The sequence below is a fragment of the Ambystoma mexicanum genome, chromosome 4q (assembly GCF_040938575.1).
Source record: "Ambystoma mexicanum isolate Mex_15411 chromosome 4q, UKY_AmexF1_1, whole genome shotgun sequence".
Taxonomy (NCBI): domain Eukaryota; kingdom Metazoa; phylum Chordata; class Amphibia; order Caudata; family Ambystomatidae; genus Ambystoma; species Ambystoma mexicanum.
Window position 1 is genome coordinate 495,062,753 of NC_090928.1, and position 25,452 is coordinate 495,088,204.

At 48.9% G+C, this 25,452-nt stretch overlaps 1 protein-coding gene across 3 annotated transcripts in view; it reads left to right on the top strand.

Moving 5' to 3' along the window:
* PPP4R3B (protein phosphatase 4 regulatory subunit 3B) overlaps nt 1–25,452 on the top strand; it is an 820,721-nt gene that overhangs the window by 137,350 nt on the left and 657,919 nt on the right. For all 3 annotated transcript variants that reach the window (XM_069608059.1, XM_069608058.1, XM_069608060.1), the window contains exon 2: nt 4,059–4,114. In XM_069608059.1, the coding sequence (XP_069464160.1) occupies nt 4,059–4,114 (56 nt within the window). The remainder of the gene's footprint in view (nt 1–4,058; nt 4,115–25,452) is intronic.

Genomic DNA, 25,452 nt, shown 5'->3' on the forward strand with positions numbered 1-25,452 from the left:
GTCATGCAGGACTTATTTATCCGCCATTGCGGCCTACCTGTCCACGGACAGCTGTCCTTTTTCATTGACTAATCGGTCATCAAAAGGCATTTTGCGGATCTTATTCATCTCTTCCCGCCGGTGTGGACTCTTCATCCCAAATGGGATGTGAATTTGGACTTCGTAATGTCATAAGCCGTTTGAACCCATGGCCACTACCGATCTCAATTACCTCTCTTGGAAAGTTGCTTTTCTGATCGCAATAACATTGACAAGGCAAGTAAGCGAGCTCAAAGTGCTTTCTGTGGAACATCCGTTCCTCACTTTCCACAGAGATAAGGTTGTGCTTCACACTCCTCCTTCCTTCCGGCCTAAGGTGGTTACTGATTTACATTTGAATCAATCGATCTCCTTGCCTGTGTTTTCCCCTAATCCGGCATCTGATGCTGAGAGTTTTACATAACCTGGACGTCAGGTGAGCCCTCAAATTTTACCTCGATAGAATGAGTGATTTCAGAAGCTCCTCACAGCTCTGTTAAATTCGGAGACCCAAAAGGGAAACCACCTTCCAAAGCATCTATCTCCCGCTGGATTGCCTCATGTATTTAATTTCAGGGGCCTATAAGATTCAGGGCCTTCAACCACCAAAGGGCATCCGTGCACATCTAGTCTGTGGCAAAGCGGCTGCTGTTGCATTCCAAAAGTATGTTCCTTGGGAGTCCATTGCCAAGGTGGCTACGTGGACCTCCCAATCAGCTTTTTGCAAGCATTACTGCTTAGACCTAAGCTCCAGGGCTGATGCCCAATTTGGCCAGGCTGTTCTGAACTTATTCCACTAAAGGGATTTTCCATCCACCCGTACTACCTATGGTTTGTGCTTGGGAATCTCCCACAACTATGGAGGAAAGGAGGATGGGACGTAGGAGTATAACAAAGTTACTCACCGTAGGGACTACCTTACTCCTAGTCCATTGTGTCCTTTCCTCTCTATGCCCGCCCGCCATCCACTCTAAAAAGTATCCTTTGTTAGTGCGCGGTACAAATGTCCTTTAACATTATCACCACCGAAGTGGTCCACTGGCGCTCTGGCGGCTCTGAAAAAGGGGAGGAGATGGGTGGGTTAGTGGGAGTAAGCTGGAAAAGTGCAAGAGAGCAGTGATGTGCTGTTGGCAGCCTCAGCACGGTGTGCCCGTTGGCTGGGCTTGGGGTGTTTTATGGTCTGTAGTCGTTGTGTGCTCTTGTGCAAATCTGTGTGTGGTTTGTTTTTACATTGTTGTGAAGTTTGTGCGGATTGCTGCGTTTTAGGCTTGTGGTTGTGTTTGGTTATAGTTTGAGAGGTGTATGCAGAGGGATGGAAATGTTAGTTGGTTAGTTGGCACTTTGTTTGTTAAATGGTCTCGGACCTGGCAATAGAAAAGGACTGAAGGCCGAGGCGGAGCTCAGAAGGGTGGGGTTACGGCCACGCGCGGTGGCATAGTGTAAAAATAAGACGGGCAACATTTTTATTTTTGATGCTTTTTAATAGCAGTGCTCTGACCCATCCCAAAGGATTGATTGTCCCACAAGTATTGAGGAAAGGGGACTATGGACTAGGAGTAAGTAGTCACTACAGTGAGTAACTTTGTTATTCCTGTAGCACAACCTTTGTTCCAGTCACATAAGAGCTTTTTCTTTGGAAAGAAGGGTCTCCCACTCCTTTGATTTTCTTTCAGACCAACACTAAAAGAAAGATTAATTGGACCTCTTGTTGGGAGAGTTGATCTTTCAAAGGTCCTGCACCGTGAGGTGAAGACTAGTGTCCAAGGCAGAGGCAAGCCCCCTAACCATCCTCAAGCAACATTGTGGGTGAATTGCTGGAGGTACAAGACCTGCCTCTCTGCCAACCACACCAGTACTCAATACACTCCCTGTGTTTTAAGTCCACCTGCATTTGTGGGACAACCTCCTCTGTGGTGGGGGCTGCAGGGTGAGGTCTGAGCACAAGGACTAAAACGTATCCCTAGATTGAGACTCAAAGCAACCTGAGACTCAAAACAACCAGGAGATCTGTGTTTTTCTGTCAAACCGATTCAAATTCATTCAGCTTGGTCAAACCAACAGGACCCTCTGGTGATTACTTTGGCACTCGACTGATCCTATGAACCACTGTGTAGTACCTTTCAGACCAGTTTGCAGCTGGACCGCACCTGCCGAGCTCATTGTCCCCTCGGCTGGAACAAGAAGCCATTGATGACTTCTTCACTGTTCAAACCATTCTTCAAACCTACAGTGTCTTCGTTGCCGATCTTCACTAATCTACCAGACCCAGGACGACCAATTGAATAGCGACCTTGAACACTGCATCAAACCACCCAACTCGAACTGCACATCCAGTCTCCAGGATCTTCGCATGTCCCCTCCTTCTGTCGAACCAAATCTGGTGGCGCACATGATCTGCACTTCAGTGACCATCTCATCGAACCACAGCAAGCCCGTTTGACGCAGTTGCATCTCTAGCAGAGCCTGTCACCTGTTAGCTCAAACCAACGGCTCGTTTGTCGGCCCTATCTTTGAACCGCTGAAAGAATAGTGTAACAAATTTTCCCAATCCAGTGGTTACCCATCTACTCTAACTGGCTCAACCTTATTGTCTCCTCTGCGCCGCACATCATAAAGTTCAGTTTTAATCCTTCATCGGACCTGATCTATGACGGTTGGAATGTCACATGCCAAACCTAACTAGCAGTTATGTTTTGAACCTGACCCAATCGTCGAACCGACCCTGGAGAGCCATGCGAAATGCGTTGCTCGAACGCTGCCTGCAAACTGCTCTTAGCTACCTTTTTCATACCAGCCCAACGCCCGTTTCTTGCTTGGGGTTACACAAACCACTGCACCCGAACTTGGCTTGATCTGCTCACACAGCACCAAGAAGCCTGGATTTGATGCTGTTCAACCACCGAAAGGTTTTTACTGACTATTAACTGCCCCTTTGGTCCCGTTTTGAGCCCTAGAGAGTGCTTTGGTCACTTGTTTCACCTGAACATTTCTTTTTAAAAAAAGAAAATCTAAACATACATTGTGGTTATTGCGTTTCACCCCGATTCATAATTTGCATATTCTATATTTTATCTTTTTAATTTTCCCTCCAGGGTTAGTCTTACCTAGTGTTCTACTTAGAGATTCTTGCATATCGCGTGTTTAAAGTATATATTTGTGTAGAACCTTGATTGGACACTTTGTTTTTTTTTTTTTGGACTATTATACTTAGATTGGATTGCTACTGAATCACATTCACACCCCTCTTCAGACTATAGCTTTCCACTGGCCCACGTTGCCACAAAAGGTACATCTCTTAGCTGCTCCTGGTTTACCTTTGATTGGGATCACTCTTGTTTTTTAGCTGTTGGCGAGCTGAGTTAGGTGCTTTAGCCACTACTCATTACTGTACTCCTGCACGGTAGACGTCATTTCATCATAGTAGTGATATTCCGTGTTCTTGTCTGTTTCTGTACAGCTTTAGATAAATGAATTTTGACTCTGCTACCACTGCCTAAGTTATCGTACTGAATTTCTTGGGTACGTTTCCGCAAGATGTTTTCCTCAGAAGCGGGAATTGTGGGTGGAGACCGACCCAACTTAAATTACTAATTGTGATACCGCTTTGTGGTGTTCACGGAGACATTTGCAGTTTTGATCTTAACCTATGTTTTGGGATTTTTCTTTTTTTTTTTTTCCACATCCTAACTCGGATGGAAATTATCCTATATATCTGAAGATCCCAACACAGGAGAACTTGAATCACGATTTTGACTTGCCTGCTATTTAACTTGTGGTATCCAAGTAATGTAAATGTTTGTGGCACTGGTGTAAAACCTCAAGCTACAATCTTCATATTTATTTCTCTCCCCTCTGGTTCTAGGATTCAAATACTATTTCTCCTACTGGTTGGATCCTTGATTTCCAAAATGTATCTCTTTGCATATATTAAGTATTCTGGTCATCAAGGCATGAGGGTGCAGGCATTTCATGAATATAACCTGTTATCACGGAGAATACTTTATATATGTTTTAAATAATTGTATATTTTTACCTTTCAGGTTCTCTACTTTTGGAATCAAAGATTAATTCCAACACAGCGTATCAGAAGCAGCAGGTAAGGTCCTATTTTTCTACAAATCCTTAAATCTGGTCTTTTTCCTAAATTCTGTGTACTTGTTTCTGATTTCATAATTCTGCTTTCTACATTGTTTAAACTGTTGAGCTAGTTAAGTGATTTTACCTCTTCCTCTGTACTCTGAAACATTATTCCCATGTAGCAGCAAATTAACTAATGCCACTGGTGAACATGCTACTTGCATAGCCTGAAAATGTTTTTACTCGAAGAAAACTGCAGTTGGCCAAGGCAGACAACATATGCTCTTCGGACATACTACACTAGGAGAATTGGCAGTTTCAAATGCTCTGCGATCGGGTACATCGCATAATGTCTTTGTCGGCGATTAGCATCTCAAGTCTGCAAATAGTTGCATCAGAATTGCTGAGATCGTATGTTAGGGTGCTGCCGTCTATTTTCAATTTGCTGCCGGTATCCTGGTTACTACTTGTACTTTGAAACTGTATCCATAAGGTTGAGAGCAAGATTTTTTGTTTTACAGGTCATGTTTGGGGAAACCAGAGGATTTTGGTAGTTTGTGCAACTGAAAGAGCTTGCATGTATGCTATATGGAATTTCTTGCTTGTAGGCAAAAGGAGTGCAGCTGTAGAGGCAGGGGAGGGTGCCTTGTGGGTAGGTGACGTCATGGTGCAAACCATCTTGTTGTTCTTTGACTCCTCTACCCCCTTTTCTCGTAGTTCCTTATTTGTGAGTTGTTGATGGTCAACTACATTGCCTTAGTCAGAAGTCCAGACCTGCTATCCATTCTCTTGTTTTCACTCTAGCAACCGGATTTTAGCCTGTATAGGATTAAAGGGGGCTAAGCCGCAGGACCATGAATATGTATAACTACAGACTTGCAGTTTTATTGCCCCCGGTGGACAAAGTCCCCAGGGTCTTCAGTTTTGGACCCAGTCCTCCATAGAAGGCACTTGCCTGCACAAGTCTTTACTATCATGTCTCTAAATTCATACTGATGTTTGGGGCATCAGTTTATTTTAAAAAAAGAGACTTTAACTCACAGATATGCAAGTAAGTTTTTTGCTCTTTGGGGTGATAACATTCTGCACTTTGTGTTTACGTAGCGTTTGCGTTTTGGATGCACCCCAAAACGTAATGCAAAAGAGACGGCATTTGGTTGTTTGAGAAAAGGTGTGTGTCAGAGGCGGGGCATTCTGTTGACCTGTCCTGCATGGAAGTGATGAGAAAAAATAAGGTATGCATTCTTCTTTGCTGCTCCTGGTTAGTAACTGTGGGCACCTTCCTATGGACTGCTTAACGCTCTGAAAAGTCACCCCCCTGCATTTATGTATAATTATGGAGCACTGCAAGAATAGGCGAGGAACACCAGCCTGACCCTCCAGTCTATTCAGTTCTTGTCCACGCCAACAAATGGAAAATGCAAGACAACTGTTGGGCTAACTACAGAGAGACGCAGCAAGGAACATTCCTGTAATAAAGGACTCTGTGGATCCAGAGCAACTGCAATTTCAAACTCTGATCTTAAAATCAAATGAGTAATCCCCTTTTTCTTTAATATATGCCTCCTCTTCACCTCTGGTTATGGTATTTTGTTTTCAAGGCAAACATCCCCTTAATCACATCACACTTCAACTTTTGGGCTATATATGTGCTGATCATTTCTATAAAACGTATTAACATAAATCTCATTTCCGCAGCTAAATGTCCCTTTTTATCCACACCCCAAAGGCTAAGAATCAGAAGTTTAATAAACAGAACGCATAATGCAAAATCTTAACCTAGGTGGCTGGCAGTTTGCACTCTAGGGGGCGAGGGATGAGTTTTCTCCATTACCTTGTACAGTAAACCAACATTGCATCTGATTCATGTTTATGGTAGACCAGGGACAATAGCAACACATTCCTTTAATTCCCAATGATCAAATCCAGTATTACTATGCATTTAATTGTTTTTACACCTGAAAGTACTGAATATTCCCTATGTCCTAACTCTTCTGCCCACAGTGTCTGCTCTCCACATAGTAACAGTTTGTTAGGTGATGTGACAGTCGGTGCTTTATCAATTTAGGACAGCAGGGGTGGCATTGATAATTCAGGGATTTGACTTCAAGTTAAATTAGCATGCAGTTTTAGAAAGACACTTCCACAAGCTCAGCCTATTTTTTTTTTTTGTATACATATAATAAATGGAAACAGTCTCTACCACTGAGCTTCAAATTGAAGATTTTCTCTAGTGCCAAACACCTATCTGAGCACCTCATTGCCTCAATGAGTGGTGCTAGACACTTCCGCCTAGTAAGTCATGTTGTAAAGTACATCCTCCATTGCTCAGGTTACGTCATTATAGGTTCTTTAAGGTAACATGGTTGCTTCAGCAAGGTCTTAAGGTGACGAACCACTGGTGCCCACCGCCCATTTCCCATTCCTCCAACTGCCTCTATTGAGCACGGGATTAGGCATTCTACAGTTCATAACATACACATTCTGTATGTTACATCACGCTCACTCTGACATACACTCCAACACTTCCCTGCCCAGACAGATACATAAGACTGATACAACACACCCCCCTTCACCAAGTCATTGCCAGGGTAGGCTAGATCAATTAAAAGTGTGGCACTAACGGGCCTTTATGAAACTATCCAAGCCTAAACCGAGTTTGCTAAAATGCATACAACTGCACATATGCTTGAATTAAGTGCGGCTGTATTTTATGATTATGCACCAACCATTTGCATTTGTTTCTGCAGCAATATTACTACAGTATGAATATCCCATATGGAAGTGAAGAATTACTGACTGGGTGAAATAATTAAGCAATAACATTCTGTGATAGGTGGGGACTACTGTTAGTTAATGGTCCGGCCCTGAGTTACTGGCAGAGTGAGTTAAGGAGCTTGCAGTGGGCTCTGGCGCCATTATTTGACCGGTAATGCCTCCCCTTACCCTGCCCTATCACCTATGGTGTTATTGTGATTAGCACTCTGGTGTGTGTTGCGGTGTGCTAATAGCTTGCATTTTTTCTATTTTAAGTTGAGAAACACTGCAGTGGACTAAAATGTGTGAAGAGGGCTACTCCTAGTTCTGTCAACCTTTCCATGACAGCTACTGCTGCTGATCGACGTAGCGGGACTGGTGGAGTTGGGGGATGATGCAAGGCTGGTACAGTTGTGAGGGAATGGTGCAGAGATTGGGGGAGCTAGGGAGGCTAGGAGAGGTTTAGGGGGGGGGGGATTTGTGCTTGGTGACCATAGGCCTTTGCCCCATGAGGACGGGATGATATCAGCTGCTTGAGGGCTTGGATGACTGGAAATACCAAGAAGTAAAGCCTGCATTCCGAGTTCCCTCATTGGAAGAGCGGTGCCATTTCTTTAATATAATGCATGCCTGCTTGATTGTCTGATATTTTCTGGATTTAATGCAAAATTTCTAATAATTTGTGAAAATGTTGGAACTAAATAAGTAGAGTCCAAATGGATGTCAAAACCTCACTGTGAGGGTTACAGAGTACGGTCTCTAAGTGCTAAACTGCATTTTTCACCCGCACTTCCAACGACAAAACCTATAGTTCGAAGGGATTCCTTATCTTTGATAATACGTTTCCAGCTTGCTGGCCTTGGACATTTTTTCTGTAGAGGGCGCTGTGCGTCGACGTCCCTCGACGGCCACCGTATCAGCGCAGACATCACCATGCCCATAAATAGCCACGCGCGGCGTCCGTTGCTCAGTTCCGTTTTTCCCCGCTTCGTGGGGCCTCGGAACATCGTTGTTCAGTCAGATAATCTAATCTACATCTACTCGAATACCAACTCGTTCTCGATGGCATCTTCATCGGAACCGACAAAGCCGCGATCCGGCTTCAAAAAATGTTGAGACTGTGGTAAAAAAATGTCGATAACGGATCCACACAGGATCTGCTTGTGGTGCTTGGGAGCCGAGCACCATTGTTCGGAGTGAGGACTGCATGTCCGTGACGGCGAAAGCCTTGAAGGAGCGCAAGGGGAAGCTCGAGAGGGGTAAGTCAGTCAAAACCTCCTTGAAAGTTTCTTCGGCCGAGGCATTCGTCTCCTCGCCGTCAAACATTCCCATTCTAGATCTCGAAGTAGCTCCCACCATTCGAGATCAAGACACTTAAAGAAGAGACGTCGAAGATCCCCTTCCTCGTCGTCTTCTGTTTCCCCAGAAAGGGTCTCCTGCCCCACAAAACACAGCTCTCAGGCTGAGTGGGAGGAATTCAGGAAGAAAATGTTAAGCGTCTTCGAGAAAGCAGCCTCGTCCCCCTCGAGGGTGATACCCCGGGTGAAAAACCCAAAAAATCAAAACGCCGCGAGTCGCAGCACCCGGCGAAACATTCCACCCGAGAGTGGCACGGGCCATCGGGTAAGAAGGCACCGTCTTCGAAGATCCCTTCGACGCATGGATCGGCGCCATCAACGCCGTTGTCAAAAGGTTCTTCGCATCGGTCGATCGACTCGACGCCGATGAAAGAGAAGACCACGGCTACTCCACAGTCAACGGTGATACCAAGAGCCTCCGGCACGACGCCGAGCCCGTCGTCGATGTCCTCGAGTAGGATCCCGATCCACTCGAGTTCTTCGAGGCCTCTTCCGGTTTTCTCGAAGCCTGTCACATCAGCGTCGACATCGATGTTTTCTCGCCCAATAATGACAAATTTGCCTCCTTCTGCCTTAGAAATGGGTTTTATACCATTTCAGAGGTCAGAGTACCCTGGATTATCTTCAATTTATGAAGAAGGGGAAGATTCTGACCAGGAAATCTTCGAGTTGCAGAGGACCACACTACCTGTTTCAGAGGATTTCACCTCTGAGGAAAGAAGGTTGAAAGACCTACAGGAGTCATTACAAGAGGCAAGTGGGCTGGACCTTCCCCAGAAGTGGAGTTTGTTAAGCCAGACCCAGGGGAACATGCCGAAACACCCTATAGAACCCTGATGGCAAGAATTATTGAATTCATGGGTTGGTCTGCACCTTTGCCTGTTTTTCAACAGGATGACCTGACAGACATATTAGACAAAGGTCCACAGGAGGATCCTGTGGTCCCTTCCATACAGCCTTACAAAGAAAAATTGCATCTAACTGGGAAACTCCTGAAGTTATCCCTGCTGTCAATTAAAAGATTATCAGCCAAGTATAGGGTAGCTGCTGCTGACCCTGAATACTTATCGAAACACCCGACTCCAGAGAGCCTGGTGGTCCAAGCGGCAACTTCATCAAGCAGCAGGACCGCTTGCCCTACTGTCCCACAGGATAGAGAGAAGAGGTACGATTCTATGGCAAAGAAAGTCTTCTCTGCTTGTAGTATGGTGTTGAAGTCCATCAACGCCACCTGTACGCTCGCCAGGTTCAGTCACACACTGTGGGAGTGTGCTTCATCAGCCGCTGACTGCATACCCGAAGGAGAGGAAAAGGAAGCCTTCCTTAACATTATTAAAGATGGCAAAGATGCCATGTGCGAGTCACTTCAAACTGGCATCGATTCCGCTGACAGTATCAGCAGGGCCATGGCGGCAAGTACAACAATCCGCAGGCATGCGTGGTTGTGAAAGTCTGGCTTTGCTCCAGATGTACAGGCCAGACTTTTGAATATGCTCTTTGACGGCTCTTCATTATTCGGAAAAAAGACTGATGACAGTCTGGAAAAGTTGCAGACATCTAAAGCAGCAGCAAAATCTTTAGGAGCTGCTATCCGCCAAACTCCTTTTCGCCCCTCAGGAACCTCTGGGAGAAGAAAGTCCTTTCGCTATTATTCCGCATTCGGGAAAGGCAGAGGACAGCCGGCTCAAAGAGGCCAAAGGAGATCCACCCGAGGTGGACGGGTCAAAGGTACTAATGCCGCAGCAGCAGCAAGTGCCTATTTACCCTCCATCTGCATCAGCCGCCCCCAAACCACTCTGGTGTCTTTCCACACAAGACACCGGTAGGGGGCAGGTTAACTCACCATCTGACGGAATGGCAGGCTATAACGTCAGATGCTTGGGCATTGGAGACAGTTGCCGAGCGTTACTGCCTACCCTTTCTACACATCCCTCAGAGTCATCCACCGGGGAACAGCTCTCTAAAAGTTCCAGATCTGCTCCTCTTGCAGGAAATTATAGAGCTGCTAGAGAAAGGTGCCATAGAACCGGTACCTGTAGCGGACAGGAACAAGGGCTGGTACTCCCCCCTACTTCTCATACCAAAGAAGGATGGAGGACTGAGATCCATCCTGGAGAGAATTGAACAAGTTCCTCAGGAAGGAAAAGTTCAAGATGGTAACTCTCTCAGATCCTTCAGGCCCTCCAGCTCCAGGACTGGCTGGTATCTGTGGACCTTCAGGATACTAATTTCCATGTGCCAATCCATCCCAAACACAGGAAATACCTCAGGTTCGCAATTGGCGACTCTCATTATCAATTTCGAGTTCTGCCATTTGAGCTGACCTCCGCCCCGCGGGTCTTCACCAAGCTAATGTCGGTAGTGGCTGCAAGTCTAAGGAGGGAAGGGATCCACGTCTACCCCTACCTGGACGATTGGCTGATCAGGGCTGTATCTTCGGAACAAGCTCAGACCCAGCTAGATTATGTCTGCCACTTCCTTCACAAACTGGGCTTCTCCCTCAATTTAAAGAAGTCACAGATGATACCATCACAGAGACTCCAGTTCATTGGAGCGGTCCTGGACACTTCCCTGGGAAAAGCCTCGCCACCAGTGGTGAGGGCTCAAGATATTTTGCAGATGGTCAACAAGTTGCAAAATGCCCAACGTCTCCAAGCCTTCGACTTTTTGAGGTTGCTAGGCCTCATGGCATCCTGCATCTTCCTTGTGCCAGAGGCTCGCCTGAGAATGAGATCTCTTCAGTGGGCACTGAAAACTCAGTGGTCGCAATTCTCAGGGAGAATGACAGATCTCCTCCGGATTCCGGACAAAGTAGCCCGCGACCTTCAATGGTGGGCCTATCCAGAGAACATCTTGAAAAGAGAACTGTTTTGGCAACTATGGCCGGAGATAACAGTAGTCACAGACGCCTCACTCACTGGGTGGGGAGCCCATGCCAACGACTTGGCCATCAGCGGTCGTTGGTCTCCATCGGAGTCCAGACTACACATCAACCTATTGGAGCTGAGAGCGATCAGACTAGCACTGAGAGCTTTCCTGCCATCAGCACAGGGGATAAATGTCCTGATAATGACGGACAACATGGTGGCCATGCACTACCTCAACAAAAGAGGTGTAGGGTCACTGCCACTGTGCAGAGAGGCAATGCAGCTCTGGTTTTGGGCAATTCGGGAAGGAATCTCTCTATCAACAGTCCACCTAGCCGGAGAGAAGAACTTCACAGCGGATGCTCTGAGCAGGCAGAGCAGTCTCCCACGAGTGGGAGCTAGCTCAGGAAGTCCTTCAAGAGATCTTTGCCCTTTGGGGAACCCCTCAGGTGGATTTGTTCGCCACAAGCACCAACAGGAAGTGCGATCTGTTCTGTTCAAGGGAATTTCCCCCGAGAGGAGCTCTAGGAGACGCGTTCGTAGTGGACTGGGAGTTTCCACTCCTTTACGCGTTCCCACCAGTCCCTATTATTCCTCAAATGATCAGGAGGTTGAGAAGATTTCGGAAAACCATGATCCTAATTGCCCCAGACTGGGCCAGGAGGACGTGGTACCCGGACCTTCTAGATATGTCCATCTACCCTCCAATCCGTCTTCCACTCAAAGAGAATCTTCTCTCGCAGAAGGGAGGTCCGGTTCTCCATCCAGACACCAGAACCCTCAACCTTCACGCTTGGCTTCTGAAAGGGTGAGGTACAAGGATTGGGATCTCCCTGATGACGTCATGGGGGTGTTGCTTTCAGCCAGAAGGCCAGCAACAAAGTCTTTATACCGCTGCCGTTGGAACAAATTTTGCAGCTGGTGTAGGGAAGAGAATATCGACCCGTTTTCATGTGGTACACCAATGGTGTTATCGTTTCTACTCTACTTGGCAAACTCAGGCCTTAAAGTTGGCACTGTAAAAGGCTATCTTGCAGCGCTTTCAATCTTCAAGCGCACTGCGGAGGAACCATTGTATTTCAAACTACCTCTAGTGATAACATTTCTCCAAGGATTAACTAATGTTTATCCTCCAAAACCATTCCAGGTTCCCTTATGGAACTTAAGCTTAGTCTTAAACTTCCCAATGGGCACTCCATTCGAACCACTTCACTCATGTTCGCTGAGATTTGTCACGCTTAAAACTGTCCTATTGGTAGCACTAACATCTGCTAGGAGGGTGAGCGACCTACAAGCTCTCTCCTGGAAACCCCCACATACTATTTTCCACAAGGACAAAGTTGTCCTACAGGTGAAGCCTAATTTCCTCCCAAAGGTGGTTTCTGAATTTCATATTACCTTACCTTCGTTCTACCCTCCTCCCCATCCGGGGAAAGAGGAAGAAAGGCTACATAGGCTGGACCCAAGGCGAGCGCTCAGCTTTTACATCCGCAGAATGGCTATTATCAGGCAAGCAGACCAACTGTTTGTAGGATACTCAGGTCACAAGTTGGGACTACCCATAACAAAACCATTTCCAGGTGGATTATTTTGGCCATTCTGGAATGTTACAAACTGGCAGGGAAAGAGCCACCCCAAAATCCTAGGGCTCATTCAACCAGGGGTATCGCAGCCTCTTCGGCTCTCCAAAGAGGGGTACTGGTCAGAGACATGTGCTGCTGCCACATGGTCATCCGCACATACATTCACAAAATTGTACAACCTGGATTCCTCCACTAGTCAAGAGACCAGATTTGGCAAGGCCGTATTACATTCGGTCCATCCCTAAAGGGATACATAAGATTCTTACTCCCACCTCCAATTACATGCCACTGCTATGGGAGTCTATCAAAGATGAGGAATACGTCGGAGGACACAATCCCTTCGAAGAACAAGTTACTACTTACCTTGTAACGTTCTTTCGACTGGATGTTCCTCCGACGTATTCCTTATCGCCCCTCCCATCCATCCCCGCAGTAATACTTCCCTTGTGGTTGCAGCTTACGCTCCTTCAAGGTCAATAACCAATTCAGGCATGACTTTTCTTATGCTACAAAACGGAACTGAGCAACGGACGCCGCGTGTGGCTATTTCTGGGCATGGTGACGTCGGCGCCGATACGGTGGCCGTCGATGCGCAGCGCCCTCTACAGAAAAGATTTCCGAGGCCAGCAAGCTGGACACGTATTATCAAAGATAAGGAATACGTCGTAGGAACATCCCGTCGACGCTACAAGGTAAGAAATAACTTGTTCTTCTCCAGCATGGGGTCTGGCATGGATTCACATGCTCATGAATATTCCCCGTCGTCAGGCTGGAAATCCTCGGTAAAGAAAAAAATCAGTATCAGTTTCGTTTCTGATCTCTTTCTTAATAGTAACCAATCACTGATCTCTGGGTCATACTGCCCCCAGTCAATTACTGCCCTCTCCCTAAACCCCGCCTCTGGCAGCCATCCTCAGATTTTTACTGCACACTCAAGTGTTGGGAGTCCTCGTGTTTAGCTCTCGAGTTTTTTGCTGCGTTTTCACGCTTTTTCAGGAGATTCTCATTTTCTCGGTTTATTCGAGCCTCAGGCTCCACCATTTCTACTTCCGACAACGAGTATCCGTTTCGGAATTCTTCTACGCCCCTCAAAGGTGAAGTTTTCGTCCAGTTTACACTTCTTGGAGGATTCCGGAAGATCTGCAGCCTACCTCAACGGACATGGCCCAGGACAAGGGAAGCTCGACGCCTGGATCCAAGCTGTTCAGGTGCTGCCCTGGATGCGGATTGCAGAACCTTTTCATGGAGGACGAACACACACGTTGTCTCTACTGTCTTCATGAGAACAAGACGCACGTGGAGAAGGACTGTGCGTTCTGCAAGAACCTTTCGGAACGGACCAAACAAGATCGTCGTTCCCGCCTCGCCGCCTGGCTGGAGAAGGGCACAGCAGGTGAGAAGGCAAAGAAAAAGTCTGAGAGGGCTTCTAAGTCCTGTGAGGGTGCCCCAGCGACTGGGGCCCAACAGAAGGCCAAGCACCGCGAGTCCGCGGGCACCGGGAGCGCCGAAAGGTCGGGTTCTTCGGCTGCCAGGCAGGGCGCTACTTCCCCGGCACGTTCGACCACAAGCCAGCGCTCTGGTTTGGGGAAGAGGAAGTCTGAGAACCCAGGTAAGCTGCTGGAGCGGACCTGGTCGATCTCGAAGGGGGAGCGAGGCGCTGACCCTCCCCCCCAAGGCGAAGGCCAAGGACGCACCTAAAGTGGTGAGGGCTTTGATCTATCCGGCAAAGGCCTCTGTCGAAGTGGTCACTGCGACCCTGGCGAAGCCGGCTGAGACTACGCCAGTGGAAATGGCCTCTGAGCCCAGAATATCCCTGCCACCGCGGAGGGAATCCTCTTTCCAGCCCATCGTTATGACCCCCGTGAAGCCCCCGGCGGAAAAAGAGGGGGGGGCCGGTGGCCATTACAGACTCTGAATCAGCCTCTGAGAAGGAGCTGGTGGAAACCGAGAAGGGCCTCAATGAGAGGTCCATAGGCCTCAATGAGAGGTCCATAGGCCTCAATGAGAGGTCCATAGGCCTCAATGAGAGGTCCATAGGCCTCAATGAGAGGTCTATAGGCCTCAACGAGAGGTTCGAGAGGGTTCGATCCCAGGGGGTGGTCCCTTCTGACGTGATCGAAGATAGCAACGATGGCGACATAGAGGGCCCAGTGGAACGGCCATCCCTTCCGTTGCAGCCATTACCCGAGCCCCAGTATAGCTCGGCCATTTTGTTGGCAATCCAATCCTTATGTACCGAGATAAGGACAAGATTACCACGGACCCCGATGGAGGATCCAGAACCGGGCCCGTCGGGTAGCCCTCCGAACAAGCGAAGGAGAGTCCACCCTGCTCCGCCCTTCGTGCCTGCGAGACCTGTGGACCCCTCGTCCTCGCCGGACCCTAGAGGATGCGGCGAATGACAAAGCGACGGGGACGGACGATGACGGCGGCAATCCCGTCATCACCCCTCTCCCCCTTTCCCCACCTGCGGGCTTCCCAGCTGACGAAATTGGCTCTTTCCACGCCATGATAACCAGGGCATCCAAGCTCTTCCAGCTCTGCCCTGAAGAACAAAAAAAGGAAGGGTTTTTGTACCAACGACGAGAGGCCAAGAGGAAGACTGTCCTCGCGGTGCCTTTGCTCGACATCTGGAACGAGGGGCTTGCTGTCCTCAAGAAACCTTCCACGACACCCGCCAAGAGAGACGGGTACGAGAAGAAGTACAGAGTCCCCGATGCCGCCCCCTTGTGCCTCAGGGCCCAGCCCACGCCGGACTGTCGTCTCGGCAGCGGCTAAGAAGGCTGCGGGTGCGGCGGCTTCAACTTCCACTTCCCCGCCGGACAGCAAGGGCAAGAAGTTGGACTCCATGGGACGACGAGTCATCTCGTCGTTGGCGGCGGCGACAATGATTAAGGCGGCCAATGCCTTAACGATCGTGGCCCGCTACGACAGGGAGCTCTGGTTCAAGATAGCTCCCCTGCTAGACTTCCTACCTGACAAGAGGGCAGAGGCCCTAGAAATTCTGCAGGAAGGCGAGGTGGCGTCGGATCACGCCATAACGGTGGCAACGGACATTGCTGATACCGGATTTCGCCAACTGGGCAACGGAGTTTGCCTCCGATGACGAGGATGGCTCACGGCGACAGACTCGCCAGGATGTCCAGACCAGAGTGTTGGACATGCCGTTCGACGGCTACAACCTCTTTGGTAAGGCGGTGGACGAGTCTCTACAGGCCATCAAGACCGACTCGGAGACGGCCCTAGGTGTGCTTCAACAGCGACTGCCCTTTCGGAGCTCTGGAGGCAGACAGGGTGCCTCCAAAGGTTCCAGCGGTGTCTCCTCCACTTACCGCCAGGCGGCCCGCTCCTCTTCCCAGGAAGCCACAGAGGTTGTGGCAAGCAAGGGGGATCCTGCCGTCGTCGCCAAGGAGGCCAAGGCGGCAAGGCCGTCTCCAAGCAAGACTGACCCGGCCGTGTTGTTGGGCCCCCACCGAAGCACCCCGGTGGGAGGCCGGCTGACGAAGTTAGTCACCGTGTGGGAGTCAATCTCCACCGACCGTTGGGTGTTGGACACCCTGGCCAACGGGCACTCGCTGGAATTCCAAAAGAAGTGCCCTCGCATTCCTCCCGTGGCCAGGAAGGAAAATCACGTCCCTCAACTGCTGTTAGAGGTAAGGGCGATGCTCAAGAAAGGTGCCATTGAGCTCGTCCCCAGAAGGCTCCGGGGCTCCGGAGTGTACTCAAGGTACTTCCTCGTCAGGAAGAAGACAGGCGGTTGGCGCCCCATCCTGGACCTGCGTCGCTTAAACAAGTACATCAAGGTGCAGAAATTCAGGATGGTCACCCTCCGCACGTGCTGGGACAGCTGGAGGAAGGCCACTTCCTATTGTCTTTGGACCTGGAGGATGCTTACTTCCACATCCCTATTCTAAAAAGGCACAGGAAGTTCCTCAGGTTCGTGGTTCAGGGTCGCCACTACCAATTCAGAGCCCTACCATTCGGATTAAAGTCGGCACCCAGGGTTTTCACCAAGTGCCTGGCACCAGTGGCTGCGTCTGCGGGGGGGATCCACGGTTACCCCTACTTGGATGACTGGCTAATCCGAGCAAGGACAAGGGAACTCGCCGGCGAGGACTGTCCGGTTGCTCATGGAGCTGGGGTTCGCCATCAACTACCCCAAATTCCACCTGGTTCCATCGCAAATAGCACTGTTTCTGGGAGCGAAGCTCGATACAGTGGGGCAATTGGCCTCCCCTTCAGAGGAGAGGACCAAGACCATCCTGGGCAAGGTGCGGCGCCTGCTAGCCACGGACGTGGCCAGGGTGAGGTACATCAAGTGCCTCCTCGGGATGATGTCCTCGTGCATCTATCTTGTACCCCTTTGCAGACTTTGGATGCGTCCGCTACAGGAGTTCCTCGATGCCCGCTAGCTTCAGGCGAGGGGCTGTTTCGAGGACAGGATCTGTCTCGACGAGGAGTTCCGTCGGGCAATCCTATGGTGGGGCATCCGTGCTCACCTCACGACAAGCACAGACTTTCAAATCCTGGCATTTCAGGAGACGGTGATGACGGACGCCTCTCTGGAGGGTTGGGGGGCCCACACCAGAGACCTCCACGCAAGAGGCCTTTGGCTCCTGGAGGAGAGGTCTCTCCACATCAACATTCTGGAGCTCAGAGCAGTGTTCTGGGCTCTCAAGTCGTTCCTTCCGTCCCTCAAGGGCAAAGTGGTGAGGATCCTCACCGACCAAAACACCACCACGATGTTCTATATATGGAAGCAAGGAGGCACCAGATCCCCAGCCATATCCAAGGAGGCCCAGGATCTGTGCCACTGGGCTGCCACCCAGGGGATGTTTCTGGTTCCCTTCCACCTGGCAGGAATAAAAAACACCATCGCCAACTCACTCAGCAGGGAGCTGCGCTCGTGCCACAAGTGGGAACTGCACCAGGATCAAGTGGATCGAGGCTTCCAACGATGGGGCAAACCCCAGATCGACCTGACGGCGACAAACTCCAAGTGCCAGAGGTTCGCCAGCAGGTTCCCACAGCCAAGGAGCATGGGCTATGCTTTCTCGTTCCCTTGGTACGGCCTGTTTCTATACGCGTTCCCTCCGTTGCCATTGCTGCTCCGCCTCATCAACCAGCTCAAGAAGTCCAGGTACAGGATGATCCTCGTCGCACCGGTGTGGCCGAGGCAGATCTGGTTCCCGGACCTTCTGGACTTGTCAATGTCCCCACCAGTCAAGCTGCCGGCGGACGCGGATCTTCTCTCCAGAGAAGGAGGCGCCATTCTCCATCACGACCCACAGTCTGTGAACTTGCAGGCCTGGCTCCTGCAGCACTAGAGTTTGGAGGGTACGATATCCCGGCTGATTGCAGGGAGGTTCTTGCAAAGGCCAGGGCGTCCTCAACTCTCAAGTGTTAGTCATAAATGGAAGAGGTTCTCTGTCTGGTGCCGTGCACAGAAGATTAACCCTCTGCGGATTACAGCCCCTCAAGTGCTGCCGTACCTACTGTCGCGGGCCAAAGCTGGACTGGCTCACGCCTCCATAAAAATACATCTGGCTGCCATCTCCCGATATACCAGGACTACGGGACCGGCGTCCTTGTGGTCTCATCGCCTGGTGAAGGAATTTATGAAGGGACTATTCCGATCATTCCCGCCGGTGAAGGCTCCTGCCCCGGCGTGGGAGCTTAATGTGATGCTGACCAGGCTCATGGGAGCCCCATTCGAGCCTATGCATTCGGCGCCTTTGAAGTTCCTGTCATGGAAGACAGCGTTCCTTGTGGCCATCACCTCTGCACGACGAGTGGGAGAGATCCAGGCCCTATCTTTACTTGACTTTTCATGACACGAGGGTGGTGCTGAGGACGCACTCCTCCTTCATGCCCAAGGTGCCGTTGGACTTCCACCTCAACGAGCCTTTAGTGTTACCAGTTTTCTTCCCGTCGCCTTCGACGCCGGCGAGCGGACTTTGCACTCGCTGGATCACTGAAGTTCTACGTGGACCGCACAAAGAGTTTTCGGAAGACGTCACAACTGTTTGTGAACTTTGGGCCTGTGAATCAAGGGAAAGCTCTCTCGAAGACTTCCATTTCCAGATGGCTCTCAGGCTGCATCATGCACTGTCACCGGTTGGCAAACCGACCGCTGCCCGGCCGTCCGAGAGCCCATTCGACCAGAGCGATCGCTGCTACCACGGCGTTCCTGTCTGGTGTGCCCCTGCTGGACATCTGCAGGGCTGCTACGTGGAGGTCGCCGCACACCTTCACAAGATTCTACTGCGTCGATCGGGACTCCAGGGAGGAGTCCATGGTCGGCCAAGCAGTGATGTGCAACCTGTTCGCTAAAGGTGAGCCTGGTGAGGAGGTAAGAGATGCTTAATGTTGAGTTGTTGTATTGCTTAATGTTGAGCCTGTTGCCACCTCCCGTGGTTTTGCATGTGCATACTGCTATGTATTCTTTTATTCATGAGCATGTGAATCCATGCCAGACCCCATGCTGGAGAAGGAACAAGTTACTTACCTGTAACTGTTCTCCAGCATGGGTCTGGCATGGATTCACATGCGAACCCTGCCACCTACCCCTCTGCGGCTCTTCACTTGGTCATACTGCCACTTGGCGTGCTACCAAATCTCAGGATGGCTGCCAGAGGCAGGGCTTAGGGAGAGGGCAGTCATTGGCTGGGGGCAGTATGACCCAGAGATCAGTGATTGGTGGTTACTAAGAAAGACAGATCAGAAACGAAACTGATACTGATTTTTTTCTTTACCGAGGATTCCCAGCCTGACGACGGGGAATATTCATGAGCATGTGAATCCATGCCAGACCCATGCTGGAGAACAACAGTTACAGGTAAGTAACTTGTTCCTTACTTGGCTTTCTTGTTCAGCAGAACGGATTGTGGCGAATAGTTTAAATTAAGTAATTTGTGATATGCAGATCTTCTGTTACTTTATAGTTGGGCCAGGTGGAGCGATCAGTCATTGGCATCAAAAAGTTCCTTTTAAAGGAAAATCTGCAAGCTATCCCTTTCCAACCAACATTTTATCCAACAGACGGTACTTGACATCGTCTGAGTTTCCCTGATGCACTGATGCTGCCATAAAGCATAATGAGTGGAGTGTAGAGTAGTTTAGGAGATATGCATTTCCCGTGCTTTTAAACTAAACATCACTTGTTTCCTCATTTGAATATTCACCATGCTCTTTGCTTACATGATATTCTTGTTCATAGGATTCATGATATATCTGCTTTTGCTCTAGCTTGTATAACGAGAATGCAAACCCTCTGAAGATATGGGATCATATTAAAATGATAACTGTTGTATATTTAAGTGCAACAAGTTAGAATGTTATCTGAGTGAGTCAAGAACCTTAATTCCTTGAGTATGTATGTTTAATTATGTTCATAACACCAGCGCTTGGGCCTGCCTGTTCTTAAGCACTGGGACATGGCCTAGGGTGATTTATACATAAATGACTGATGACCAGGGGTCAATTGTCACAGCCTTGCAAGGCAATTGCATCACTGCTGGACGTGTTCTTTGTGAGTGGATTATGAACTGCTTAAGCCTATGCTATTTCAGTTCTATGCAAGTGTATTTTACATTTCTGGCGCCCTTTATTTACCTGTTTCGCATGTGGGTGCTTGCACTGCTCTAGCGAATGCAGTTTCTTCTCTGTGAGTGGAACCTCTACTGCTGTGAGACCTCTCTGTGGTAATCTTGTAATGATGAGACACATGACATTCCTGTTGCACATGAGTAAAGAATGCTATACTGAGGTTCTTTATTGGATGGGGAGTGTGCACTCCTAGATTGCACCTATTCTATAGACCCATTCCTTATCTGTGTGGGTATTTTCTACCCTTGCTTAATTTGCACTGATCCACTCCCTATTTTACATGATGAAAGTTTGAATTGGTGTTACTCTGATTTGCCTTTTATGTTTGTGTGAGGGAAGAAGCCTGATTGGCCCCTACACAAGATAACTGTGAGCGAAAATGTATGCTGCCCTTGTCCCTATTCTTTGCATGCATGTGAGAAACTTGCTTTTCTGTTATGTGGACCACTGCCGCATATTTCCATACAGTTTTAACTTTTTGGGATAAGTCTGCTGGATTCTCACATACTGTTGTGGAGAACAAACTAATTTTTACTCATTTGAAATTGCATTTACTGTTTTAATTAAAATGGGGTAAAATACTCACACCTCATCGTATCTCGTGTACTGCATGCACAATACCCTTGCAATTTACCTTCTTTCCCCCCACCCCCCTTTGCTGGATTTTCTCCACCACTCCTCCTTACTCTCCGCTACTAGCTCTTCCTTTGCCACCACTAACCCTGATTAGATTCTTGCCCTACTTATCAAGGCTGACCCTTTGTGTGCCTCTTTGTCCCCGCACATTATGAAGGACATGACTCCTCCCTTGACGATGCCACTGTTCCCCTCATCCTGTTAGACAGCTGCTGTCATCTCACCTTGAAAAATTTGGTTTCAATCCTAACTGTCATGCCACCTTTCACCCTGTCTCTCTTCTACCACACAATTTCAAAATACTAGAATGAGTAGTATTCAATTGGCTCACTGCGTTCCTTGATACTCACATGCTCCTGGACCCTCTTTAATCTGGCTTCTGACCTTTGCATTCTACTGAGACAGCACTCCTTAATGTCAGCAACTTCATCTATTACGCTCATCATGCAAACCTTTCTATTCTTCTCCACCTCTTCACCCATCAATGCGGTCAACCATTCGGACCTTCTCTCTACATTCTCTCTCCTTGGCATCAGATGAGGCCCTCGCTTGGTTTGCTGCATACTTTGCCCCCAGACTTTTTCAGGTAGCCTGTACCAACATTACCCCCCACTAAATCCCCTCCCACCTTACTGTTGGAGTTCACCAATGGTCTGCCCTTGGTCTATTTCTCTTAACTTATATACTGCAGCTCTTGGCACCTTCACTGCCTCCTACGGCTTCACCTATCAGCTCTTCGCTGACGACCCTCTAATCATCTTCTCATTTAACGCCTTATCTGCTTGTTAAATTATCAAACTGTCTCCCCGCCATCAAATACTGGATGGCGTCTCACTTGCTCAACTCCATTAAGACTAAAGTTCTCTACTTCCCAGGCAAACAGGCTTTCTCTTCCTCTCCCTCTTCTCTCTAAACTACCTTCTTTACTCTGTTTCTACTCGTAACCTTGGTGTGCTCTTCGACCCATCACACTTCATCGCCAAAATCTGCCACTGCAGCCAGATTCAACCTCCTAAATATCAGAAAAATCTGTCATCTTCCCAAACAGCGAATCTCCTTAGTCCATTCTAGATCGGACTACTGTGCCAGTCTCCTCTATGGCCTTCCCAACTATGCTTTTTGACCTCTGGTTAAAGTCCTCAACTTTGGGGTCCTCACACTTTTCAACCTTTCTCGCTTTACCTCTGCTTCTTCTGCCCGCCGCCAGATTGCCTGTCTATATATGAAACAAAGGGCTAAGTGTAAACAACTTCTCATCATCTTCACAACTATCTATGGTCTTGCCCCACCCTCCTATCTGGCCATCTCGCTCCCTACTGTCGTCCTTGCTCATGACGATCATTCTCGGCTCACCTCCTTGCCACCACTCGAGCCTCCTGTGCTTCTTGTTTTCGTGTACTTTCTTAGCATCCTTAATGCGCTTCTGCTCCGCACTTCTCCAACTCTGCCAGTATTTGAATCCAACCTCAAAGTTCTCCTTTTGCAATGACCTATATCCTAGCGCTCTACAATACTGCATCGCCCTGTTTTCCTCTCCCTACCCTTCATGGACAACCCACCCCTCCCCCCTGCACCCCCCCCCCCACCATCCTGATCCTATGTCTTTCTGTGCTGCTCTTGTCCCTGGTTTGTTTTCACCTTCCCCTGCAACATCTGGTCTTCAAGTCACATTCTCTCACCCCATTGTACAGGACAAATGTCCTCCACTTTATCCATGGTAAATTTTGCAATCTGCCCACTTTCCTTTCATTAATTTCCCGAAAGGCCACTTTAGTTGCAAAGCTGTCTGGGGAAATGCGCAAATGTTAACTGTGCATAGAGTAAGTGGGCTGATCATGGCGGCAACACAGACTGTGGGTAAGGGGGGGGGGGCTTGTGGAGGTGTAGGGAATGTGTCTGTGGCATACCTGGGTGTGTGTGTAAGTAGGTCAGGAAGGGGAGAGTCGGAACGGCGGTGGGTGGGGTGGCAGAGCAGACGCCTGGGAAGGTGGGGGTTCGGGGTTTACATGGATGTCCCCTGCATTGGAAATGGAGAGGGAAGGGGGCATGGAAAGGGGCTTTGCTGCAGTGCCGAAATCTAGCCTGCTAGCCTGGATGAGAGGGCTTCAATGAAATCAGCATGCAGGGAAATACCACAGACCCTGAATGCATTTTTGTGCCAAAAATGTATTCTTTTCCATGTGGTTATTTATAAATAAAATTAACCGAGGCCAGCGGAGTGAGGGATGTACTCCCAGGTGGTGTTTAGTTTGTTGGCCCTTCTTGCCATCACCATCTCCCGCCTAGACTACGCCAACTCCCTCTATCTCGCTGTACCAGCACGCAAGTTCAAGAAACTCGCACAAATCCAAAACTCGGCAGCCAGACTACGCCTTACTCTCTCGCCCAGAGAACATATCGCCCCCGCTGACATAGTACTACACTTCTTCCCTATGGGCCGACCTGCGACTTTCAAAGCCATGTGCATCACACACCGATTCCCTCCATAATACGGGACCAGAGTTCCTACAGGAAAAGATAATCCACACAGCCCCAGAAGCCTCCAATTGCGCTCTGCTTTCCTGCTCGCTATTCCCCTAACCACTCCACTAGAGTTGTCGGCTCAGCTTTCTCTATCCTAGCTCCCACCATCTGGAACACTTTCTCTGCACATCTGCCGCACTGAGGACTACCTTTCCTTCAAAAATTCCTCAAAACCTGGCTATTTTCCACAATGGCCTGAAACCTGTCCCTAACCTTCCAATTCCCAATCCGAGCATACAAACACTTAACCACTAGGCGGTGCCTGCCATTATTATGGCTGCGCTGACCTCACAAACTTTTCAAACAACCAGGACCTTGGTTCTCCAAAAGCACCACTAACCGACACAGGCCATCATGCTTTCACTCCATGAAATGCCACCAGATTGATTAGTCGCTGCAAATGTCGTATAAGTAAAATTAGCAAATCACAATCTAAGCTGTTGAGATGGAACTACAGAAGGACTTAAAATTATAGTGCATCCTCTACTAGTGGTAATTTGTAAAGCATTGCCTGCTTAACCATTTGTCGCAGCAGCAAGAGATGACATTACCTGATAGGATGCTTATACAACAAATCTCCATATAAGTTTCTGGGTATGTATAAACGCACCACTCTGGTGGACACTGGCTGCAGGCATGCCTACCAGTACACATCAGAATACAGCAGCGACTGCAATATTTGGTCTTGCTGGCCACATAATTGTTCCGCTTACTTACTCCAGACCACGTCTCGACACCCCATGTATCTGTATGCATTGTAGACCATGGACAAATTCGTGCCAGCTGTATACATAGCGAGGCTCTAGAGCTCATGCCATCTCCTGACTCTGCTCAGCACCCATACACATGCCTGACCTCATGGGTTGCTTCTACCAGACCCTGGCCAGCCCTGCTAAGCCCTATTGTGGCCAGATGTACACACACATTCTAATCCTACTCTGTGATCTCCACATTTTGGACTTCTGTCCCCAAGGGCTTTTTCCACCACTAGTGCATTGAGCCTTTAATAATGGTAAAAGGCACAATATAAACAGCACCTCCAATACAATGTCGGTATGCCCTCACACTTCACCACTTTATATAATGTCAGGAGGAGCACATATGGTCAGTTCCTGAGAGCTGATGCCAGTAATCCGTGCTGGTACACAATATCCCCAGGTTGGATATCGTGCAGCGGCTGTTCTGGTTGCTCTCAGAAGGGGGCTGAGATCTGTGAATGGAGAGACTGGAGGGCAGAGGTCAAGGAAATAAAGTACGGTAGCATGTCATCACTCAATGGAAAGATGAATAAGCTACTGCAGGTAAATGCATGGGGCGTGCAGTAACCATTTCAGGGGAGGCCAGTGGTTCTATTAATTAAGCCCTGTATGTACATTGAAACTATTGGCAGAGCTTGGATCCAATTTAGCTCTGTGTCTGCGCAGATCTTTGCCAATTTGCACTTTAAAACTGCATGGTCTCTCCACCCGGGCATTCTTGTGGGCAGTAAGGTGTGTTCAATGTATAAGGCTTTGCAAATAAGAGACTGTAAAGCATTTACTCTTATGGCCCGTCCCCTTTCTTCCGTTCGGAGCACTTTTTGTTAAAAAGCATCAAAAATGAAAAATGTTTGTCCTTTTTACGTGGGGTACCGCACACAGCCGTGACCCTGCCCTCCTGAGCTCTGCCCTGCGCATCGCCCTTCAGTCCTTTTCTCTGCGCGGTCGGGGCTGGCCGCACTTGCAGCACCGGGACATTTTCTTGTTCCCGTTGTCCTTCTATCATGCTACGGTTCGGCGGTTGCTTAGTCCTCAGTCTATGCCGCAGCGTCTAAGATTTGTGTCTTGTTCTTAATGCGAAGGGCGCTTCGCTATAGCGGATCCTCAATCTCTCTGCTTGGAGTGTCTCGGGCCGGACTACCGCTAGGATTTGTGCTTCTACTGCGATTCCCTTTCCATCGGTGCACGCCAGCGACGTCTTCTTCGGTGGGAGGACGTCTTTCAGTGTGTTCCTCCACCTCATCTTCCGCTTTTCATCGACGACAAG